Genomic DNA, 24,367 nt, shown 5'->3' with positions numbered 1-24,367 from the left:
GACAAGTTTAAAATGTATTCCGGAAGAGAATATAATTCGAACTCTGGGCATATATTAACTAACATTTTAACTTTATGTTCCAAACCTAAATTAGGGTGTAAGATATAAATAACTATTCAAGTGAAAAAAAATCAAGCAATTAAATTACAGTAATGCATGTGGGCAAGGCGAACCAAGTCGTTGTTTTACTGAGTGGGAGAAACAGACAAACACAAATACAAAATGTGTACGGAGTGAGAAAACAGTCAAGAAGGTACGATAGGTACAAGAACTTCAACAAGGCACGATAGGCCACAATTCACAGCCAGATTCTCATGAACAGACTCAGAATTACATGTTATATCATTTTTATTTCTGTCGATATCATTTATTATGTTTTTATGTTGTAGAGTGCGATATTATTCAACAACAAAAAATGATACTTTTTGATGTGGGGCGGATTAATCGGATGTTATACGTCATTCCACCGAAGAAAATTTTACATGGGAAGAAACACTGACACTTATCGGTCATCAGTGGAATTACAACGGATACTTCCCAGCATGCTTTGCCGTGCCCGCACGCGCAGCTAACCTACTCGGTAGCTAGGTTAGCCGCTTAGCTACGAGCGACGGACATGTTGTGCCAACCCTCGCTGGAATAAACATCTTGGGCAGCAGGTGTGAACAGGGTGGACTTCGTTGCGGGGTGGGGGCCGCTGGACCGCCATGGACGCTGTCAACGCCTTCAACCAGGAGGTAAGGCCGTCTTCCCGGCGCACTTTGGAGGCGTTTTGGTCTGACGGAGGACCCGTGTTTGGCCCTACGCGAAGGCCTCTCATTTGGCCGTCGCGTACTATGGTCATCCCTAAACACTCTTTTAGCATTCGTTGCTTCATACGTTTGTGTATTTTCGAAACGTTTTTGAGTTTTTTTTTTGTTCATTCTCGTGGAACGATTCGTGTTTCGCTTGCTAACCTCGGGCCCGTTCAGTAACGTTGCCTCACAGCACGTTATTGCTCGCATGAGCGAACATTCAAATTAAACGTTACTGCAGATGATGATCGTGGGGAGATTTAACTGAATATCACGAATTATCTGTGATCTCGTTAGCATTAGATGTTGCTATCGAGGACTTAATCACACAAGTTGTTAGGGTTGCACGCCATCCGTCACCTTTGTTGTCACGTCAACCTGTTCAGGGGCGGGGCTTTGGCGTCATGAACCGGGTCGACGTTTGTAATAATAATAATAATAATAATAATACATATAATTTATAAGCGCTTTTCAAAACTCTCAAGGACACTTTACAGATGAATGGACATTATGCTAACATCCAAACCCCCCCCCCCCCCCAAATAAAATAAAATAAGATACACGTTACGTTAAGAACCAAAGGTTTTCTTCAGCCGTCATCTGTACTTGAAGGTGTCGGACGTTCTTATCCAAGAGGCTTTGTCAGCGAACGAAAATTTGCTGGTAATTTCAACCTTCACTAAATCGCCAAGGAGGGGTGAGTTTTAATTTGGATTGTTTGTACAACAGACCTCTTAGAACACATAGGCTTAGTTATACTAATGAGGTGATACCAGAGCAAATGGGGCAATCAGGCCAGTCGTGGACCCCATAAACAGGCAGGACAATAGAAGTAATCACTGTAGCCTCAGTGAATAGTCCTCTGTTCCCCCCAGGGACCTATCATAACAGAGTCTGGCACCGCCATGTCTGGATAGTAGGGATATATATATATAAAATAAACTACCAGCAAATTTTAGTTAGCTGACGAAGCTTCTTGGATAAGAAGCGAAACGTCTGCCACCTTCAAAGAAGTACAGATGACGGCTGAAGAAACCTTCTCATCGATGGACCACTCCTGTAGGACTGAGAGCTTACACTGATGTTAAGAACCAAAGCATTTACCTGTATTTTTTTGTAGTTATTGTTTTAACTGTGTTCTCCCCCTTGATGAGTTATGTGTTTGTTTCCTTATTTTATTTTATTTTGCTTTTGTAGTTATTCTCCTTGATGGACTCCAAGCCACCAATTTCTCGCGCCAAGATGATTTCCATCACAAAGTCGGCCATCAAGGCTATGAAAGTAAGGACTCAGCGTTGAAAGCGATTCAAAACAGACACGCTACGAACAATAAATGTTGCAACGTGACTTTTTCAAACAGCTCTACAAGCACGTGGTCCAGATTGTGGAGAAGTTTATTAAAAAGGTAAGCCCGTTATATGAAAATATTCAAGTAATATTATGTGGATGGGAAAAATACATGTTTGTTTGTTTGGTTTTTTTTCACTATACAGTGTAAGTCCGAGTACAAAGTGGCGGGTTTGTACGTAGTGGACTCCATCGTTCGCCAGTCACGGCATCAGTTTGGCGCAGATAAGGATGTGTTCGGACCTCGCTTCACAAAGAACATTGTGGCCACTTTTGAGAACCTCTGCCTTTGCCCTATAGCGGATAGAGTAAGAACAACTAGTTTTATTTTGCCCGTTTTCTTAATTTGGGACTGAACAAGTTTTGATGAAGAACGTTTTGGACCTTCTTCTGCCGTGTGGACAGAGTAAGCTGGTACGTGTGCTAAACCTGTGGCAGAAGAATGGCGTTTTCAAGAGTAACGTCATTCAACCCCTCCTGGACATGGCCGCCGGCGCGAGCGACGACGCCGAACCCTGCGCCGAAGATCCGGGTGATTTTCCACCGCACGCTGGGGTCATCGGGCTCCTGCTCCGTAGCTAAAAATGACGACTAATATGATGTTGTTGTTTTTTTTTTCTTGGGCAGCTTCCTCCCCGCTGAGTCCGACCAAAGACCACTCGACGAACTCTGCCGCGGCGCCTTGTGTCTCGCATCAAAAACAGGACCCTTTCAGCACCGTGGCGCAGCTCTTCCAGTCCTCGCAGGGTCAACAGGTGTGTTTGGAAGTTTTTCCATCCCTGTCAACCGGCCGTATTTTGTTGTATTCTGTATGATTTTAGCACATTTTTAGATGTGTACATCATACAAGAAAGTTTGTAACCGAAACGCAAAAATATCTACTTTATTGATAGTTCAAAGGCAGACTGCAAGGTTAAAATATCCCATCAATCAGGATCCACAAATAACCCGCCATCTATACAATTTGAAGAGTAAAGACAAGCAAGGAAACCAGCTATTAATGAAGTTTGTAGTGTGTCTGCCTGCATCTGTTGCTGTTGCAATATCACAACTTCCAACAACCCAGAGCTCCTTGAGACACTTCATGCAAAACGCTATCCATTCCATCAACGACCATCACAAAGGTAAATAAAGCGACTTTATTATACGGTACAGTTTATTTCTTTAATTAAAATACCATAGCACATTTATTATACATAAAAGAAGGTATATTTAGTAGAAAATTATGTTTTATGGGGACCTGGGAACGGATTATTCTCATTTGAATGGTTTCCTATGGGAAATTAATATTTGGGAGACACACTTTTTGCCTAACACACATTTTCTGGGAACCTGTTAAGTTCTTAAGCCAAGGTATCACTGTCTTACACATGCGTAGGTTTTTTGTTCTCAGTAAATAAGGAAAAATTGAGCTTTTAGTAACGTCACAGTGTCTCGCAGGTTGACAGGTATACATATTCCACTCGCATTTCAAGAAATGAACACCTCCCTGTCAAAATAAAATCTTTATTTCATTAGCTGCACCAGATGCTTCAGAACTTCCAACAGCAGCCCGTTCAAGCGGAATCCGTCCCTCAACCTCCGCCCGTGACCCACTCGGACGCCCCTGACGTGGCCCAGGTTTTCGCCAACGCCCTCCCGCACGGTCCCCAAACCGCCCAGAACAAGACGGCGTTTGACAAGGTGAGCCTCGCGCGATTCGCCAGTGCGCCAACCGCTCCGGTGATTGTTTAAACCGCCCTCCGCCGTAGACCCTTTTGGATCGCTTCGACTACGACGACGAACCGGAAACGGGGGAGGACGCCAAGGAGGACGTCTCGCAGACGTCTTTGTAAGACTTTGTTTGATTTATGGACTTGGAAGCATGTTTGTCTTGGTGTAAAGTTACAAAAAAAAAGAGAAGCAAATGATGATGATGATGTCATTGTTGTCATGGCGACAGTATGCAGCAGCCTCCCGCCTTCCAGACGTCCATGATGAACATGACTCAGGACCTCTCCCAGCAGGTAGATCCATCCTACGCTTTGATTTATAGAGATGCCTCTTTAGGCAAGAAAATGGGTAAAAAACAAAATAATGGTTCTAATCTACAAAAAAAAAATCACCCCTTCATCCCCCAAAAAATAAATAAAAATAATTAAAGATCAACATTGTCCAACTCCTACTGGTTACTTACCTCTCTGCCCTGTTTTTAAATTCTGCTGCAGCCCGTCTAGGCGGCAAAGAGGATTGTTGCCCTCTGCCGTTTATTTTTTAAGTAATCAATACAGTCAAAACCTGGGTTTTCCACCATAATCTGTTCCAGAAAGAGAAGTGACATGTAAGGAAGCAGAGGCGGGGTCGAGCGGTGCATTCAGGTGCAGCTCAGTTTGGTCGAGAACTGATTTTTTGGTTGTAAACTGAGGCATAAAAAAAAAAAGAAATTTTTGGTTGAAAACCAAATTATAATAATAATCCATTTCATTTCTAAGCGCCTTTCAACACTCTCAAGGACACTTTACAGTCACAGGATATTTTTTTCTGCGGGTGAGCAGCGGCAGCCACACGCGCCAGCGTTCGCTCAACCTGGTATAACATAAATAGATAAAAAGTTAGCCAGCCAGCTAACAAATAACTAATAGATAGCGAGCCAGTTAGACAGCAAATAGATTGGACGAGAAGCAAGACGTTCAATCGATGAAAGGATTTCTTCAGTCGTCATCTGTACTTCTTTGAAGGTGTCGGACGTTTTGCTCCTCATCCGAAAAACTTTGTCAGCGAACTAAAATTGTGCTGGTAGTTCTGGCCCTATATATATATCCCGAATGGACAGACGAACCAAAACGTTCAAATATTAGCTATCTAGCTAGCTTGCTATCTATTAGCTCTATAGCTAGCTACCTAGGTATTTGAGTCAGGAAACATATTAGCAATCTAGCTAGCTTTCTATCTTTTTGAGTTATTCTGGGTTGAGTAAACGCCGGCGCGTCTGGCTGCCGCTGCTCACCCACAGAAAACCTTATCCCACTTATCCCTGTGACTGTAAAGTGACTTTGAGAGTTTTGAAAGGCGCTTAGAAATGAAATGAATTATTATTATTATGACAAAAACTCAGGCTTGATTGTAATTTTAAAATATTTCTGCAAACTAACCGCCATTTTGTTTTTTACCAGCAGCCCGTTTAGGCAGCAAACAAGTTTTAAAGTGACAGAATGTTATTTATATTTTGTCTATTAGGGTCTTCTCCCTCCCAACGGCCAGCTCCCGGCCTACGGTCTAATGCCAGGACAGGGCTTCCCAGGGATGACGCCACAGATGGGCCAAGTGGTCCCGGGACAGCCCGGCTTCCCGGGGGCTTATCCCCCACCTCACACGGCCCAACAGCAGCAGGTAAGGAAGGAAAATCTTCAAAACTGGATAAAACCGTGTCTTATTGCTGCCTTTTATTAGGAATCAACGGTCGATGAAGAACGTTCCTCCGTGAGGGACGGTAAACATGGACAAAGGTCCCGATCTGGCTCCAGGTAAGCAAGCCGATGGAGGATGATGGGAAATAATTGAGTGGTGAATAATAATAATAATAATAATAATAACAGTAATATTATTATTATTAATAATAATAAATTTTATTTCAAGCGCCTTTCAAAGCTCTCAAGGACACTTAACAGTCACAGACAAGAATCAACATAAATAATTATAAATCTAATCATATAATTATTTATAATATTATATAAAAAACATAATAATTAATAAATAATAAAACAAATATTAACATAAACATTCAATACAGAGTTAGAAACCTTAGACTCTCTTCTTTCATCTGAAAAAAAGATTTAATTCCTAAGGTATATGGTTCTGAAGTTATATGATCTTGAAATGGGGGCGTCTCTACAAAATACAATACAGACATTGATTTAACATTGATGTAACAAAGCGCTAACATGGGAAAAAAGGCAAATGCTTCCCCCGTGTGGAAGGGAAAAACATCGCCAGAGGTCTGACCAGCGCTTTATCGGCAATGCAAGAAAAAAACAAAAGCCGAACAAATTCGGAAATGGCGCTCTACGTCATATTTTCAATTCCCGAATAAATTCGTGAAGGGCGGTGAATGAGTTAAAATGATAATGATATTTGTATTTTAATCTTATCTTCCCCTCATGGAATGGGAAATACATTGCCAGAGGTCTGGCCAACACTTTATCGGCACCCAAGCATGACAAACCAAACCCTGAACAAATTCATGAATGGTGCTCTATGTCATATTTTCAATTCCAAAATAAATTCGTGAATGGCAGTAAATGAGTTAAGAATATTTGTATTTTGATCTTCTCTTCCCCTTGTGGAAAGGGAAAAACATTGCCAGAGGTCTGACCAGTGCTTTATCGGCACCCGCCCGACTTCCCCATTGCGAGAAAAACCATAACCCGGATTAATTTGTGCAGGGCAGTGAATGAGTTAAGATGATAGACAACGATATTTGTATTTTTATCTTATCTTCACCTCATGGAAAGGGAAAAACATTGCCAGAGGTCTTACCAGTGCTTTATCGGCACCCCCCCCCAACCTCCTCACTGCATGAAAAACCAAAACAAATTCGGAAATGGCTCTCTACGTCAAATTTTCAATTCCCGACTAAATTAGTAAATGGCAGACTTAAATGTAAACAAATGTGCCACGATGTCGTACCTGTTCCGAATTTCCACGTACGTACAATATAAGGAAGCCATGTTTTGTTTATTTTGGGATGGAATCTGCTCATCCAGGTCCCCGAAAAGGAGGCGATCGCGCTCCAATTCCCGCACGCGCCGCTCCCGCCACCGGCGCTCTCGCTCCCGCGACAGACGCCACCATTCGCCGCGTTCACGTTCACAGGAGCGCCGGGAAAGGGAATGCGCTCGGGAACGTCGTCAAAAAGGTCTCCCGCCGACCAAGAGCGAAACGCTGAGCAGTAAGTGACCCTTTAGTCCCATTTTTAAACAATATATACAGTGATACCTTGGCTTACAAACTTAATTGGTTCCCAGACAGAGTGTGGAAGGCAAAAAGTGTGTATCCCAAAAATTAATTTCCCATAGGAAACCATTAAAATGAAAATAATCTGTTCCCAGGTCCCCATAAAACATAATTTTCTACTTTTCTAAACCTTAAAACTACACAAAATATACCTTATTTTATGTATAATAAATGTGCTATGGTATTATAATTAAAGAAATAAAATGTACTATATAATAAAGTCGTTTTATTTACCTTTGTGATGGTCGTTGATGGCTTGATGGAATGGAGTGGCCGGTTTCATCAGCATTAAACACTCGATGAGGAACGTAGCCTTCTTCTTTCACCATCTTGAGGAATGATCCCTTGTAGGTGCTTTCTCTGCGATAATTTTACCTTGTTCTTCATCAATTGTGTTCTGTTTAGCTGGGTTGATAGCCTTTTGACCCCGACTGGGGGCGGGGAATAGAGGACAAAAACAGTCAGCTGCCATTTTCTTGTTAGAACGGGCTCGTTCGCCAACGACACATCACTCATTGTGGCGCTCCGTGTGTATCCCGAAAAATAGTTTATATGCCAAGGTAAAAGTTTCATAAATGTAACGTTCGTAAACCGAAAAGTTCGTAAGCCAAGGGGTTCTTAAACCGAGGTATCACTGTATTTGAATTAATTATTGATTGCGTCCTCTTCAGTCTGCAGTACGACATTATGGGTTGGCCAGCTGGACAAGAGGACTCAGCAGCAGGATGTGGCGAACTTGCTGGAGGAATTCGGACAGATCGAATCCATCAACGTGAGTCGCAAAAAAAAATCATTTTTGCTTCACGTACTCTTCAAAGCTCAACGATGTGCATCTCGTGTAGATGATCCCACCGCGGGGGTGCGCCTACATCGTCATGGTCCACCGGCAGGACGCTTTCAGGGCCCTGCAGAAGCTCAGTCGAGGCGCCTTCAAAGTCAACCAAAAAGCCATCAAGGTGAGGATAAAGAATCGCTACAGTGTCGTTCCTGGTGAAAATGAAATATTTTGACATTTTTGCCTGATAACATGAACATTCAATTCAGCGTCAAAAACCTTACACTTCTTTCCTCAAAAAAAATTGTTAATTCCTAAGTTATATGGGGCTGGAGTTATCTGAGCTTGAAATGGGGGCGGGTGTCCAAAATACAATACAATACATATTGATTTATATAGCACTTTAATTGAAGTTGTAACAAAGATATAACATGGACAAAAGGCAAATTCTGCCCCCTTGTGGAAGGGAAAAACATTGTCAGCGGTCTGACCAGCGCTTTATTTGCACCCCCGCGAGAAAAACCAAAACCAGAATGAAAAAATTCGGGAATGACGCTCCACGTCACTTTTTAATCCCAAAATAAATTCGGGAATGGCAGCGGATGAGTTAATGACTTAAATGCTAGTTTCATTAGCCAGTCTATGGCATTTTGCAGCATCTGTTAGCACTAAGCTAGTGCTGTTTCAGTCAATACGTCATTCTATGTGCTTCATTTTTTTTTTCAGTACACGTCAAGTGAGACTGGCAACAAAAAATAACTTGAATAAATAGTATTTGAATAGCAAGTGATGATGTCATATCGATCCTGAGTTACAATTTCATTTATAAGCGCCTTTCAAAACTCTCAACGTCACTTGACAGTCACAGGATACATTTTTCCGTGGGTGAGCAGCGGCAGCCACACGCCACCAGCGTTCACTCAACCCTTAAGTAACTCAAATAGATATAAAGCTAGCTAGCTAATAGATAGTTAGCACGGTAGATAGCTAGCTCGATAGCCAGTCAGCCATCTAGACCGCTATTAGCCAGCGAATAGAGATAACTAACAGATAGCAAATAGGTAGCTTCATAGCTAGCTCAACTATCATAATTGATGACGTAACAGAAAAGGTAGGGAAAAAAACTAAATTCAGGAATCTTTCTAATTGTGATTCTGATTTTATTTTATTTTTTTTTTATTTTGGCGGGGGGTGGTCCGTCAACAGATTGCCTGGGCTTTGAACAAAGGCATCAAAGCTGAATTGAAGCAATTCTGGGACGTGGAGCTCGGCGTCACCTATGTGCCTTGGTCCAAAGTCCGCGAGGAACAACTGGAGCAACTGAAGGAAGGCGCGATCCTGGATGGAGACACTTTATCGCCTGGTAGTAGACACTAAACGTCACTCCAAAAGCATTTTATTTTCCATGTGTGCCAACCAAACTTGATCGTGTGGCACCCAGAGTGGAAGACTGTGAAGAAAGCTCTGGAGAACCCACAGGAGCTCACCCACAACGGCGGAGCTGACTCGCAGCCGCCCGAGGACGCCCACGTGATGACTTCTCTTCACTCGACGCAGGTGATCTGTCACATTTGAACACTTTGGTTTCAAAATGTGTTGAAAGTTTCTCAAACGTCACCCCCGTTTTTTGTGTTTTTTTTTGTTTTCAGGTTCCACCGATGCTGGCCATGAGCTCGGTGCCGCCACCGGGCTTCCCCGGTAACATGAGTATGCCACCCCCGCCTTCCTTCCCGCCCGGCATGCCTCCGCCGCCGTTCATGAGACCAGGTTTCAACCCCATGCAGATGCCTCCAGGTATCACTTCCAACGTCTTCATCTTTGAATCGGAATCAATAAAGCGATGATTTCACTGCCAGTCACGAATTTACTTGGAAATTGAAAATAGGACATAGAGCGCCATTCCTGATTTTTTTTTTTTTCATGCTTGGGTGCCGATAAAGCGCTGGCCAGACCTCTGGCCTGGTTTTTTTTTTTCCCCCACAAGGGGGCAGCATTTCCCTTTTTCCATGTTAGCGCTTTGTTTCAGCTTCACCTGTTGTTAAAGCGCTATACAGTGATACCTTGTTAGACAAACCCCTTGGCTTACAAACTTTTCGGTTTACGAACGTTAAATTTATGAACATTTTATGTCCGCTATCAAACAAAATGGCAGGCTAATAACTCCAGCTATCTCCCAGGTTTCCCCCCACCCGGACCCATGCCGCTCTCCATGCCGCCGCCGCCCCCACCCTCCAAAGGCGACGACATGGCTACCAGGAAACACGACGAGGTCCCGGACGCCGCCAGTTTCAGCATCCAGTCGCAACCGAGCGGGTTACTGGGGGCCCGTCCCGGTATGATGCCCCTGCAGCGTCCCCCGGGCCCCCCACCGATGCACGTTCAGCGTTTCCCACCGCCCCAGATGGTTCCCAGGGGGTCGCTCCCTCCTCCGAAAGGAGCCTTCGGGATGCCCCCCGGCATGAGACCGCCCTTCCCGCCTCACGGCCCGCCCCCTCGCATCCCGCCTCCTCAAGGTCCGCCTCCTCAAATTCCCCCCCATCAAGGTCCCGCCCTACAGAGCCCCCCTTTCATCAGGCCCGGGGCCCCACGTTCGGGCGAGGACGACGACGGACGCCCTTTTCGGGGCGAGCGCTCCGGATTCAGGGAACGGGAGCAGGGATTCGCTCGGCGCCCGTTTGGCGGCGACCGCTCGGACGCCAGGGAACGACTGGACGCGGGCGGCGGATGGGACGGAGACAGACGAGAATGGCGGGACCGGGAGAACGGCGGCAAGGAGGCCCAGGAGAAAGGAAAAGAAGCGGAGCGGCCCAAACGGCGCGAGAGGGCTAGCCGGTGGGATCGCGACGATCGCTTAGACAAAATGAACAACGTCCGGACCCTTGGCGCCGTCGCCGCGGAAACAACCGAAGCGTCGCAAAAGGCTGTGGAGTCGGCCACGCCTACCGCCGCCGTCGCCGAAGAATCTTCCAAGGCAGCCCCGCCCTCCGTCGTCGAAGCCAAATAGGAAGCGATGTACGTTGTAGCGGGTGTTTTGTCACCCTCTAGTGGCAACTATAAGAACTGCGACTTGGGCGCCAAGTGGATGCCTTGCTGTGTTGTCCCCACTTCCTTGTACATTGTGTGAATGCGCCACGGCCATTTTACTTGTGCTCCTTTCATCTTTTACCTATATAGTCCGATTTGTAGGTTTGTTTGTTTTCTTTTTTAACATCTTGGTTTGCACCCACTCCACCCCAAATGACATTTTTTAAGTGCTACTTCAGTCATTTTGATTATTATTATTATTTTTTTTGATAGTAGGATTACAATTAACACTTGGATTAAGTGGAAATTAATTTTTCAATTCATCACTGAGTTGGATTTAAACAAACAAAAAAAATGAATTGCATAACTTCAAGATCATTTCAAATATGTTGTGCCGAAAATGCATTACATTATTTTTAATTTGGTCTGATTTGGATTAATAATAATAATAATAATACATTTAATTTCCAAGCGCCTTTCAAAACTCTCAAGAACACTTTACAGTCACGGGATAAGAACTTTTTTTTTGTGCGGGTGAGCAGCGGCAGCCATTCGCGCCAGCATTCGTGCACTACCCGGAAGTAACACAGCAGCAAAGTTATGAAAGGAAAGAAAGAAGTAGACAAACAAAATACAGGTGCTACTGGGGGGCTGTACCCTCTTTGTGACATGAAGCAATAGAAATAATTTGCACCAAAATTCAAACAGACACAGATTTGATTGTCCAGCTTTTTGCGGAAGATTAACAAAAAATGTCGGATTGTTATATGGGGTAAAATTAAACGTTTTGCAAAAGTAATTGAACAATCCTTTGATTGATTATAGAAAAGTGATTTTTTTTTTTTACAGTTCAAAGGTTAAATTTACATGAATTGTACATGTTACCTAAAGCAATTGATGATCAAAATACTTGATTATTCTTTTACATTGCCGAGGCTCTCCAAACTGTCAGTCATTTTCCAAGTTTTTCCAAAGTAGGTTGTTGCTGTTTCCTCACACTTAGTTTTTTTATTTTCTTGTTTTTTTTTATTTTGCATTGACAAACTACTGTAACATCCGAATTTTTGGAATCCCGAAGGAAAACCTCCATTTATAAATATGCTTTTCACAGTCACTAGCTGGGCGTCATCAAAGAAGATGCTTCTTGTTCGCCTTTTGAAGGACCCGGATGGAATCGTAACTTTCGCTTTAAGCCCTCGTGTGGGATTTTTGTTCACCTTTCAGAAAAACATCGATGTAAAGTGTTCAACATTTCAGCCACACACACAAAAAAAGGTTTTTAATAAACTATTTTTGTACCAAATCGGCCATTTTGTCAAGATACTCCTAATCTTTTGTAAACACAGTTTGATTTAAAATCGTCCGCATTGACTTTTATTTGTGATTGTTTATTAATAAGTGTGATTTTTATTTTATTATTTATTAGCTTCCTGAACAGGTAAAACGCAATCAAGCTTCATGCCCAGAAGTCATATTTCTAAGAATATTGTGTTGCTTCTTGACTATTTCTACTTAATTTTCAAGACATTTATTGGAAATAATTTCCATTATTGTTCATTATACAAAAGTGCTAACTCAAATATGGCTCTTCGCTTTAATATAAATCGGTTGTTCATCAGGGTTCCCCCATTTTGACCGAATATTTTCTTTTGCTTGCAATTTAATTTTTTGAATAAATGTGTTAAATCCAGTAGAAGACGACGGATCCATGTCGCAAATACGACAGCCTGCAAATACATGTTTCAAAAAGTTTGTGAAACTGTTTGCACTTCTCTATTTGAATTTAACATATTTTATATGATTTGTTTCAATCACTATTCGTGTCTGTAATTTGAATTGTGCTGTAATCACAATTTAAAATAAAATATTGACGTTGTCACTAGCTTCCGGTTTATATTTACATATTTGCAAAACGACCAATCAGACAAGGGAATCTAGAGAGTGTCCTGCCGCTGATTGGCTGACAAAAGTACAGGCCCAATCAGAGCTCCCAGTGTTGTTTGGTTGACTCGGTTCGTGTTATGTAGCAGTTATCACTGACTCGCTTCGACCGACATCACTATCTCGTTGCAGCAAACTATCTCGAACAAAATGCCTCTTAAAGCTGTTTGTGTGCTGAAAGGAACCGGCGAAGTTGGCGGAACGGTGTATTTCCACCAGGAGGTAATTTTTCGTGACAGAAAAATGAAATTGAAAAAGCATTTCATCGTGATCAAGTTAAATTCGCGGTGCGTCGGAGCTTGTGCTAAGCTACCTCGGTTATCCATTTTAACGCTAATTTGTTTATGCTTATTATCACTTTCTCCTACTTAAATACTTCACGTGGCGAACACTCTCAGTCAAATATAGTAAAAGTTTGCTTCCGACAACACACAGAGAATATTTAATATTTATTTAATTCGGCGAATATTTATCTTGCAGAAAATATAACGTCGTTACAAAACAAGTGCAATTATCCCTCAGGCAAATGCTTTAAACGCGGTCATTACAATTTATGTAGTATGCTTAAAAACAATTGGCTTTATTTAACCTTTGCACGCCGATGGATTAATGATTGACCGGCTTCTCATCACCTGTTGCATAAATCGGACATACTAGTTCCGTTTTCGTTTAGCAACTTTAATTTTACCCCCCCCCCCCAAAAAAAAAAAAAAAAAAAAAAATATATCAGCCGTTTAATGTTAAAAAGTGTTTTAAGGTGTGACCCGCACAGTGAAAATGCTGAGTCACGGCCAGTTTTTATCGCTCAAACGGCCGTCCTGTTTACTACTATTACTACTACTATTTCGCCATTTCCAAGTGCATTTTGTAGCAGTTTTGGGACACTTTAAGTCATTTTTATTGGTGTTTTACATTTGACTAAAAATATCAGCCTGCGTATTTTGGGTATTTTAGATGCTATAAAACGATTTTCTGAAGTCAGTTAGGAAACAAAAAAAAATGGTGTCGGTTGTCCTTTAAGTGTGCAAAGAGTTTGCAACAAATGATTGATTGATCATATTGTATGATGTTGAGTTAATCTGCCATTTTTTTTTGGTGGGGGGGGGGTGAATATCACCCATGTTAGATTTGCAGATTTGCATTTGGGAATCATTATAAAGATAATTTTGTATGCTTTCCCTATTTTTTTTAATTCCCTTCCCCCTCCCCCAAAATGCTCTCGACTGGGAGGTTTTGGTTCAGCTGAGCGGTTTGTCATCTGACCTTGACAAGTCTCTTGTTCCTCGCTGTTCTTGAAATGTCAGAGCGAATCCAGCCCCGTGAAACTGACGGGCCAAATCGAAGGCCTCACACCAGGCGAGCACGGCTTCCACGTCCACGCTTTTGGAGACAATACGAACGGTGGGTGATCATGAACAATGGACATGTGGTTGCCCTTTTTTTTTTTTTTTGTTTTACCGAAAATGTCACGGCTTGTTTTTCTTGTCCAGGGTGTACAAGTGCTGGCCCTCATTTCAACCCATTCCAGAAAACGCATGCTGGTCCCAAAGATGCAGACAGGTATGTTGTGACATATGTGACAAAAAATCATTACACATTTTCTAAAAATAATAATAATAATAATTAGAATACATTTGATTTATAAGCGCCTTTCAAAATTCTCAAGGTCACTTTACAATCACAGGATGGGTTTTTATATGTGGGTGAGCAGTGGTAGCCACATGCGCCAGCGTTCGCTCAACCCAGAAGTAACTCAAATAGGTAGAAAGCGAGCTAGCTAGCCAATCGATAGCCAACACATACCTAGCTAGATAGCCAGCCAGCTACATCCTTAATAGATAGATAGCTAGATAGCGAGCTATGTATCTATCTATCTAGATAGCCAAATGATGTCTAGATTATTGTTCCATGACAAATAATAAGCAAGTCATGGAATTTTTAATTTATCGAAATATGAAGGGATTTTCTGCCTGTAATTACACAGTTAAAAACTTTGATGGATGAAGGGAGAGTCAGAGCCAATGAGAACGAGATCATCATTTGGCTTTAGAGTTCAAATGTGCTATGTAGCTGGCTATTTATTAGCTATATGGCTATCTAGCTAGTTAGCTAACTGTCTAGCTGGCTATCTATTAGCTATCTGTCTAGCTAGCTAGCTTTGTAGCTGGCTATTTATTAGCTATATGGCTATCTAGCTAGTTACCTAACTGTCCAGCTGGCTGTCTACTAGCGAGCTGGCTAGCTTTCTATCTATTTGAGTTACTTCCGGGTTGAGTGAACGCTGGCCCGTGTGGCTGCCGCTTCTCACCCGCAGAAAAACCGATCCTGTGACTGTAAAGTGACCTTGAGTTTTCAAAGGTGCTTAGAAATTATTTTCATTATTATTATTATTATTATTATTATTATTATTATTATTATTATTATTGTTATTATTATTAATTCTCATTGTCTTTTCTGCAATATTGTAGAATAGCTATCTGGCTGGCTACCTATCTAGCTGGCTAGCTATTAGCTATCTATTGCTATTAGCTAGCTTTCTATCTATTTGTCTTACTGTTCTATTTGAGTGACTTCCAGGTTGAGTGAACAATTGTTTTGTCAATTCGAGGTTTGTTAAATTTTGTTTTACAATGCTTGAAACAGGCATGTCGGCGATCTCGGTAACGTGACCGCTGGTCCCGATAAAGTGGCCAAAATCGACATCACAGACAGTGTGATCACCCTCGCCGGACAACACTCAATTATTGGCAGAACCATGGTGGTACGTAATCATACTTTTTTTTTGCGTTCATCTTCAGAACTTGATTTTGAGTTTGGATTAAAATGTTTTAGATCCACGAGAAGGCAGACGACTTGGGCAAAGGTAACAACGAGGAGAGCTTAAAGACGGGTAACGCCGGCGCACGTCTGGCTTGCGGCGTCATCGGTATCACCCAGTAACAACAACACTGCGAAACTATGGAGGTTTAATGCACTTCAAAAGATTTACTGGGTATGATTATTATTTGTGACCATTTAATGAGCCTACATACATGTTATTGTTTGCTTGGACGCCAAATGTTGTTGTGCAAATGTTGTAAACTGACAGACAACAAAGATTAAATAAAGAGTTTATCTTCATTTTTTTTGTTTTTGTGAGGTTACAATTTTCTCCTGGTTGTTGTAATTTTATGACAATGTGCTTCCGGGTATCGTTTTCGTTCCTATTTTCGAGCGATGATGGGCAAAGTGAAGCAAGATGTACCAATTTAATTCAATTTGAGCCTCAATTAACCACCCCCAACAATGACCAATCAGGTACAGTGATACCTCGGTTTACGAACCCCTTGGCTTACAAACGTTTTGGTTTACGAATGTTATATTTATGAAAATTTTACCTTGGCATACAAACTTTTTTCGTACACGGAGCTGCCTCAATGAGTGATGTCGTTCGCGAATGAGCCCGTTCTTCTAACAACAAAATGGCAGCCGACTGTTTTTGTCCTCTATTCCCTGCCCCCAGTCTTCGGTTAAAGCCACGTGATTGGTCAAGAACGCAGCAGTGGAGGGGGGGGGGGGGGGGGGTTTAAACATTAAAGAAACAGGCAGACGACAGTGAGAGTTTCAACTTTGATAGTTCAAAGGCAGAGTGTAGACTGCAAGGTTAAAATATCCCATCAATCAGGATCCACAAACAACCTGCACAAGCCATCTGTACACTTGATGCAAAAAGCTAGCAACCCAGCAAAACAGAACACAATTGATGAGGAACTAGATGAATTTATCACAGAGAAAGCACCTACAAGGGATCATTCCACAAAATGGTGAAAGAAGAAGGTTACATTCCTCATCAATTGTTTAATGCTGATGAAACCGGCCACTCCATTCTGTCAACAACCAACACACAGGTAAATAAAACGGCTTTGTTATGCAGTACAGTTTCTTTCTTTAATTATAATACAATAACATTTATTATAACTATAAATAATGTATATTTTGTGTAGTTTTAAGGCTTAGAAATTATAAAGTAGCAAATTATGTTTGATGGGGACCTGGGAACGGATTATTCTCATTTTAATCGTTTCCTATAGGAAATTATTTTTTGGGATATACACTTTTCGCCTTACACACTCTGTCTGGGAATCAATTAAGTTCGTTAGCCTAGCTTGGGGAATCAAGGTAAGAACGACATAAACAGTCTGTATCTATCTTCTTTTTACGCATGTCTGAAACAAACGTGTACTGTTCTTTTTTTGTTTGTCGTTTGCCACACAAAAAGAACCGCCATTTGAGACGAAAGTTCTTCAACTCCTCAGGGGCTGACATCGAATGACTGCAGCACCCGCGACGGTGAAATGTTGCCCTGCTTTATAACATAACCGATATTAATCGAAGAATTACAACGATTAATTTTGACTAGTGAGCTCAACGTATCAATATATTTTATTTTTCCCAAAAAAGACGATCGGAATTGTAAACCGAATGACATGTTTCCTCTTTTGGCTAACATCGATGCTAGCGTTAACCGTCTTTTTTTGGGCTAACATCGATGCTAGCGTTCGTCGTCTTTTTTGGCTAACACCGATGCTAGCGTTACACACAACGACATATGGTAAGAAATAACCTCTTAGTTTTAAATTGTAAATTAGACGCCAAAGGCCCAACATAACTCGCTATTTGCTGTTGAAATTACTCCGTACGACATTTAAATAGGGTTTATAATAAAGCTTTTATTTGAATAGCCTTGGCTGCTTTTATGGAGACAGGTGCTCTTCTTATTTAAATTTAAACACGTATTCTTCTCCGTCACTTGTTTGGAGTACTTTTTCGGACTTTCCTTGTGACGGATGGCTTAACTATATTTTCTTCTTAACTCTTAGTTTTGAAAGGCGCTGATAAATTAAATGTATTATTGTGATTATTCAAACATGTTGCATTGGACTGTGTCTTCCACTAGATGGTGATGACGGCGTTGACCTTCTCAGCATCCGAACGATGCCTCCCAGTTACATCATGGCAGAACCGAATAACTCCCCCCCCTTCCTCATCCAAATGCATGAAGCCGTTTGCTTTGCAAGTGAGAAACAGCGAATTCAAACACAGCATAAACAGACAGCCATACTCAAATATTGATGACAATTATTCAGTGTAAAATATTGATGTCTGTTGGTTGTTGCGCACAGATGAAAACATTTCGTGAACATTTCACTCGCCGAGCTGTCAGACGATGGTGTCAGATGGAGCTACTGAAATGTGAATATGATTTCATGACTGCATATTTTAGATGCTGGAATTGGATCTGCTGCTGCTTATTACTGTGACCGCACGCACGCTTGTGTGATGTTCAGACGGTGAAATAGTAATGGTGGGAGACAAAAAATATTCGAACTTTAAACACCATTTTTTTTGTTTCCTAACTGATATAAGAAAAACGTTTTATAGCATCTAAAATACCCAAAACACGCAGACTGCTCTTCTTAGTTTAATTTAGTCCCAAAACTGCCACAAAATGCACTCGGAAATGGCGAGATTCAGAAAGTCCCGACCCCTTGTTCGTTTGGAGAAGATTTGGAGAAGATGCTTTCTTGTTACTCATCCAGTTATGAATATGATTCAAATAGTTCTGAAGAGGAAAGCATAAATGTTTGCAATCGATTAAAGAAGTCCTTCCGTCTCATTTTAAGGCGTCTGGACTCAAATGTAGCCTCCTTTGGAAATGGGCTGATTTGTCTGCTGGGAATTTGTCAACTAGTATCAAATAGTAGTCGTGGTGCAACATGCAATGATTCACCATCGCGTTATTTATGTGTTTTCCTACAAGACTTCCTAAATATTAAACGTAAAATATAGCTATATGCCGTGGAATCCTTGTAAAATCCGCTCAGTAGAAGTCATTTGAAGTGATTTTACAAATTATGGACACAACTTGTCCGGAGGCGTCGGTTGTCCTTTATTAGAATAAATCAGTAATTATAATGAATGTTTAGAGATCAACAATGGCCAAAATCCTTTGAATTTCAGCCTCAGGCGGCTTGCTTTTGTATTCCTTTTGACTCCCACAGTGTCAGCCCCTCAGTTTTCTTGCATTGATGCTCCCCTTGCGTGGTTGAGAAGTGGTTTTGCAGCCTGACAGACAGACTGTAAAAGCTGTTATAAATAGTCATTCAGGCAGAGGTGATGAATAATGGAGGCTGAAGAGAAAGAAGGTCGAAAAGTGCTGAATGGAATGTAAGGAAAGAATACAGGACTATACATAAAATAAGGTATATTTTGTGTAGTTTTAAGGCTTAGAAAATTATGTCTTATGGTGACCTGGGAATGGATTATTCTCATTTTAATGGTTTCCTATGGGAAATTAATTTTTGGGATACACACTTTTCCGCCTTACACACTCTGTCTGGGAACCAATTCAATTCGTAAGCCAAAGTATCACTGTAGTCCATTATTTGCAATTGAGTAAGCATCCAGCTGACCTCCAGCATATTGGAGAAAAAGAAGTAAAAGTCGTGCCCTGGCCTGATATTCTTCACCCGCTTTCACACGGGGGTGCTAATGGGAGTTACGTAAGTCTGGAAAAAGCTTTGGGAATGCTTGCCTTCCCGACAAATGCTTTTATTTTAGCGCTTTGTTTCAGCTTCAGCTGTTGCTACAGCGCTATATAAACCAATATGTATTGTATTTTGTACATCCGCCCCCATTTCAGGCTCAGATAACTCCAGACCCATATAACTTAGGAATTATCTCTTTATTTCTGATAAAAATAGAGTCTAAGGTTTTTATTTTTAAGGTGTTTTTTTTTTCTTTTCCACAAGGCCGCAGCATTTTCCTTTTTTTTCCCATGTTAGCGCTTCGTCCTAGCTTTAGCTATTATTAAAGCGCTATATGGATTTAGCTTGTAGTAGAGGTGCACATTCTACCATGACGTCCCTGATCCATTGCTGAAAAGGACGCTTTGATCCTCTCCTCTTTCATCTCGAACTGCTTCATGTCACAAAGAGGGTACAGAAAGTGCTGAAGAATGAATGACTCATGTATTTATGTTACTCTCAATGAAAGTGTCCTTGAGAGTTTTGAACGCCACTTATAAATGAAATGTATTGTTATTATTATGAATGGATAGACGGATAGCTAGCTAAGAAAGCTAGCTTGCTAGAGAGCTATCTAGAAAGCTAGCTACCTAGGTAGATAATACATAAATAAATGGGTGAATAAATAGATAAATAGATTGAGAAAAATAACTAGAGATCTAGCTAACTAGAGAGCGAGCTAGCTAGCTAGGTAGATAATACATAAATAAATGGGTAAATAAATAGATGGAGAAAAAAATAACTAACCAACCAACCACTATTATTATTATTATTATTATTATTATTATTATTATTATTATTATTATTATTGTGAAAGTACGGACAAGAAACGAAGCGGTTATATTCTCAGATGCTTCTCATCAAATAGTGTCTTAATTTTTTTAAATGTGGTTCAAAATCATCGTCAGCAATATGACGGTTTTATTGTGAAATGCACGAAAGCTAATTTTCACAACAACAACACAGTGAGCTAGCTGCAAGCGTAATTACATTATTTACGTGCACTCCTAATAATTAACTCTCAAGCTGAATTTTGAAGGTTCTCTGCAGTCTGGAAATGGTTTAGGGTGAAAGGTCAGAAATGGTCCAAACCAGACAGACTAATTACCAGGACCCCGCGACCTGACCTTTGAACCCAGAGCCGCCTTCCCATGTGAAAGTGAAGCGCCAAGACTGGGGGAAAAAAATGGGACTTGTCTTAGCATGTGACGTTTTTGTCCTCCATTTCGCTCACAACCTGTTGTTGTTGTTGTCTCGCTCCAGGATATTCGGGCGCGTGCCGATCGCCATGACGGGTACAGGCGCTTACCTGGAGCAACATTCCGGGGATGTTTCGGATGTCTGACGATGGCAGGAATCGATCAAGTGAGGGACATTTGTTAAGTATGTGTCATTTTTCACGGAATGCTCCCAAAAACAATAAAAAAACAAATACTTAGGGACCCTTAGCATTTATCCGACTCAGAAATTGCTCCGCCAAAATAAAATGCATCATGCTCCTTATTTTGAGGACGATAAGAAAGACTAATAAATTAAAAATCACTGCAGCGGTCAAATAAAACGTGAACGGGAAAAAATGTCACCTTTTAAAAATGACAAAGGGCATAAGCGTTAGCTGCATGCTACCATTTAATGGGAAACGCCATTGGCAAGCTAACTAAATAGCATCAAGGCCTCATTGTTATAACCTTTAAAGCAACACACAATTCATTGGATTGGATTGGATTGGATTGGATATGCCTTTATTTGTCTCACAGTGATTCATAATAATAATAATAATAATAATAATAATAATAATCATCATCATCATCATCATCATGATAATAATAATAATAGAATAATAATAATAATAATAATAATAATAATAATAATAATAATAATACAGTTCATTTCTAAGCGCCTTTCAAAACTCTCAAGGTCACTTTACAGTCAGAGGAGAAGTTGATCTATGGGTGAGCAGCGGCAGCCACACGCACCAGCGTTCACTCAACCCAGAAGTAACTCAAATAGATAGAAAGCTAGCTATCTAGCCAGTAGATAGCTAGGCATCCAGCCAGCCAGATAGCTATATAGCTAATAGATAGCCAGCTAGATAGCCGGCCAGGGAGCTAGATAGCAAATAGCTAGCTAGCAAGATAGCTAGTTAGATAGCTGGTTAGCTAGATAAATGAATTAATAAATATTCACACTAAATGCTGATTTCATACCATCGCCCTCCTGATTTCTTCGACTTCTGACGATACGACTGGATTACTTGCTCACAGTCTGGAATTCGGTGCAAGATTGTTCCTTGCGGAGTGGGGAAGATGATGACAAAGGTAAGGAAGGACATCATAAATAAATACATACATAAAAATGCTGAAACTAATAACATTGAACAATAGCAACAACGCTAACGTGCATATGTTCTTTATCTTCTGCTACGAGTGCGACTGACTCGTCACCATGTATATCATCTTCCCCCACACATCTTTTTCTTCCTTTGAGCTAGCGGAGACTTTCCCCGTAGGGAGTTTCGTTATGTAAATGCCTCCTCCCACCTCCATTCTCTCACGCTCGCATCTTTCCAAAGCAAATATTTAGCGGTGAGCATGTCAAATGAAAAACGGAAGTCGCTTTGTTTCGGTTGTGTATTATTTTTATCGCTTAGCGTGCTGGGATGGATTCTCTGTCCAGCCATTTTTTTTTTTTTACCCTCCCCCCCCATTGAGTTTGTCGCATGTGCACGTGACATGTATGGCCCTGGTGTCAAGTGATCTACTGCTTCTCAGCACCCCTTTCTCGCCGTCGTGCATGCACGTTATTTTGATGATAAATAAAGATAACATCGCGGTAATGTTAGCGGACAAAAGTCACAATTTTTTTCAATGGGGAAATAATAATAATAATGATAATACATGTCATTCATAAGCGCCTTTCAAAACTCTCAAGGTCACTTTACAGTCACAGGATAAGGATATATAATAGATAGCTAGCTAGATAGCTAGCGAGCCTGCTACATAGCTAATAGATAGAAAATAGCTATCAAATAAAGTGCTCGCTAGGTAGCCCGCCAGCCAGATAATCAAGATGTTGTGAGAATAAGCATTAATTTAAGAATTAAAATATAACTTTATGAGACATTTTGCTGACACGCCTCGTAAACGTCCTGGAAGAGTCAATTTGTCAGAAAGCGAATCAACAAAAAGGCTCGCTAGACTTTTTTGTTTCTTAACTGACATCAGAAAAATGTTTTATAGCATCTAAAATACCCAAAACACCCACTATGATATTTTTATTCAAATGCAAAACACCAATCAAAATGACTTAAAGTGTCCAAAATCTGCAAAAAAAATTGAGCTGCGAATTGGGCATTTTCAGAAAGTCCCGCCCCCAGTTTGTGACGTCACACAAAGACGTCTTGCATTGCTGGAGGATCAAAACAATGGCTTCAGATTCGGTGAATATGCTTTCTTGTTACACATCCAGTTATGAATATGATTCAAATAGTTCTGAAGAGGAAAGCATACATGTTTGCAATCGATTAAAGAATTTATTCCGTGCCATTTTGAGGCAACATTGAGGGGAAATGTCTCACCGAAAAGATGCACAAAATGGCGACCTCCTGTGGCCACTTCCGTTTCCACAGGCTGATAAATTCCTTATATGGAGCTTGGATGCCCTCTTCTGGCGGCTTTTGGGTGCAACACGAGGTCCCCAGACCAAACAAGTACAGTAAAATACATTGACGTGATGGAAGTACCGCTACAATGCGTCTTTTTTTTCTCGGTCAGGGGCGTTCCTTTGGTGACGTCACGTACGGACTCGTCACCAACTCAAAAACAAGACTTCCTGAATATTCAGCGCGAGTCTTAAAACGTAAAATATAGCTATATGCGGTGGAATCTTATTAAAATACGCTCAGTAGAAGTCATTTGAAGCCATTTTACAAGTTATGGACACAACTTGTCCGGAGACGTCGGTTGTCCTTTAAGGGTGAAAGCTAACATGTAGCCTCGCCCGTCCCGCCTCCTCCGAGTCCTTGCGGAACAAATTGATCTTTCAAATTGTTTATCTGGGCGTTCATGTCACTCGTTCCTGGTTAGCGAAAATTCTTCTAATGAGTTGAGCAGCCCCTCATGAATATTCATGAGTAGCTTCAGGCTGCAGACGTGCGCCTTGTATGACCTTGTGCTAAAAAGCATGTGCTACTAGGTTAGCATAATGTTTGCGTAAAAAGAACAGCTGGTAGATCACATATGGTGCTTTTATGATGATGTTGGTTTTTTTTTTCAAGGCTCTAATAAGACATTTCGACCGTCCTGAAGGAGGATTTTTATTCGGACTGATGGAATTATGGTCTAAAATTAGATGTCGGGTAATTTGTCAAGGCCAGTTAAAATCTATTCTTGGGTGGGGGAGCAAGAAGAACGTTCAAGGTGGGGAACAGAGCTCTGAATCTTTGGAGTTTTTATTTTATTTTATTTTATTTTATTTTATTTTATTTTATTTTATTTTATTTTATTCATTTATTCATTTATTTATTTGTTTATACATTTATCTATATATTTGTACTAATATTTATACTATTACTATTACTATTACTATTACTATTACTATTACTATTACTATTTATTATTATTAAAGTTGCAGTCACGGACATGCCCCAACGCAAACGTCTAAAAAAAAAACGCTTTCAACGCAAACACAAAAAAATGTGATCACGTCTGCTTGCTGTCCGCTCTTACATAACAATCCTCCACCTGTGCCTTCAGGGTAGGGGGGAGGGCGGGGATTAGCTTAGCTTGTCGCGGCACGCCATGGCAGCCTCCAAACCCCTTTTCGTGTAATTCTATTACAAGCCAATAACGTTGTGTTTAGCTAACGCTGTGGGGGTGGGAGGGAAGGGACTTCCAAACCCCACTTCATCCCACTCGATCGCATCACTT

At 41.1% G+C, this 24,367-nt stretch overlaps 2 protein-coding genes across 2 annotated transcripts; both read left to right on the top strand.

Annotated features, from left to right (window-relative positions):
- The first annotated feature begins 562 nt into the window (after nt 1–562).
- scaf4a (SR-related CTD-associated factor 4a) lies at nt 563–11,719 on the top strand. The gene is made up of 18 exons (XM_089016721.1): nt 563–737; nt 1,992–2,075; nt 2,155–2,199; nt 2,288–2,449; nt 2,547–2,673; nt 2,769–2,896; nt 3,660–3,824; nt 3,893–3,972; nt 4,084–4,147; nt 5,358–5,510; nt 5,571–5,644; nt 6,884–7,068; nt 7,805–7,905; nt 7,976–8,089; nt 9,115–9,271; nt 9,350–9,465; nt 9,558–9,702; nt 10,086–11,719. Exons 1-18 carry the CDS (start codon nt 708–710, stop codon nt 10,910–10,912), a joined length of 2,757 nt encoding a protein of 918 aa, XP_088872847.1. The 5' UTR covers nt 563–707; the 3' UTR covers nt 10,913–11,719.
- Nucleotides 11,720–12,936: 1,217 nt separating this feature from the next.
- sod1 (superoxide dismutase 1, soluble) lies at nt 12,937–15,993 on the top strand. Its single transcript, XM_089017166.1, has 5 exons — nt 12,937–13,095; nt 14,178–14,274; nt 14,364–14,433; nt 15,517–15,634; nt 15,706–15,993. Exons 1-5 carry the CDS (start codon nt 13,024–13,026, stop codon nt 15,811–15,813), a joined length of 465 nt encoding a protein of 154 aa, XP_088873292.1. The 5' UTR covers nt 12,937–13,023; the 3' UTR covers nt 15,814–15,993.
- Nucleotides 15,994–24,367: the final 8,374 nt, after the last annotated feature.

This window comes from Hippocampus bargibanti, linkage group LG16 (genome assembly GCF_051943395.1).
Source record: "Hippocampus bargibanti isolate YZ-2025 linkage group LG16, ASM5194339v1, whole genome shotgun sequence".
Lineage (NCBI taxonomy): Eukaryota > Metazoa > Chordata > Actinopteri > Syngnathiformes > Syngnathidae > Hippocampus > Hippocampus bargibanti.
Note: the sequence above shows the minus strand (reverse complement) of the source record. Positions and strands in the feature narration are given on the sequence as shown.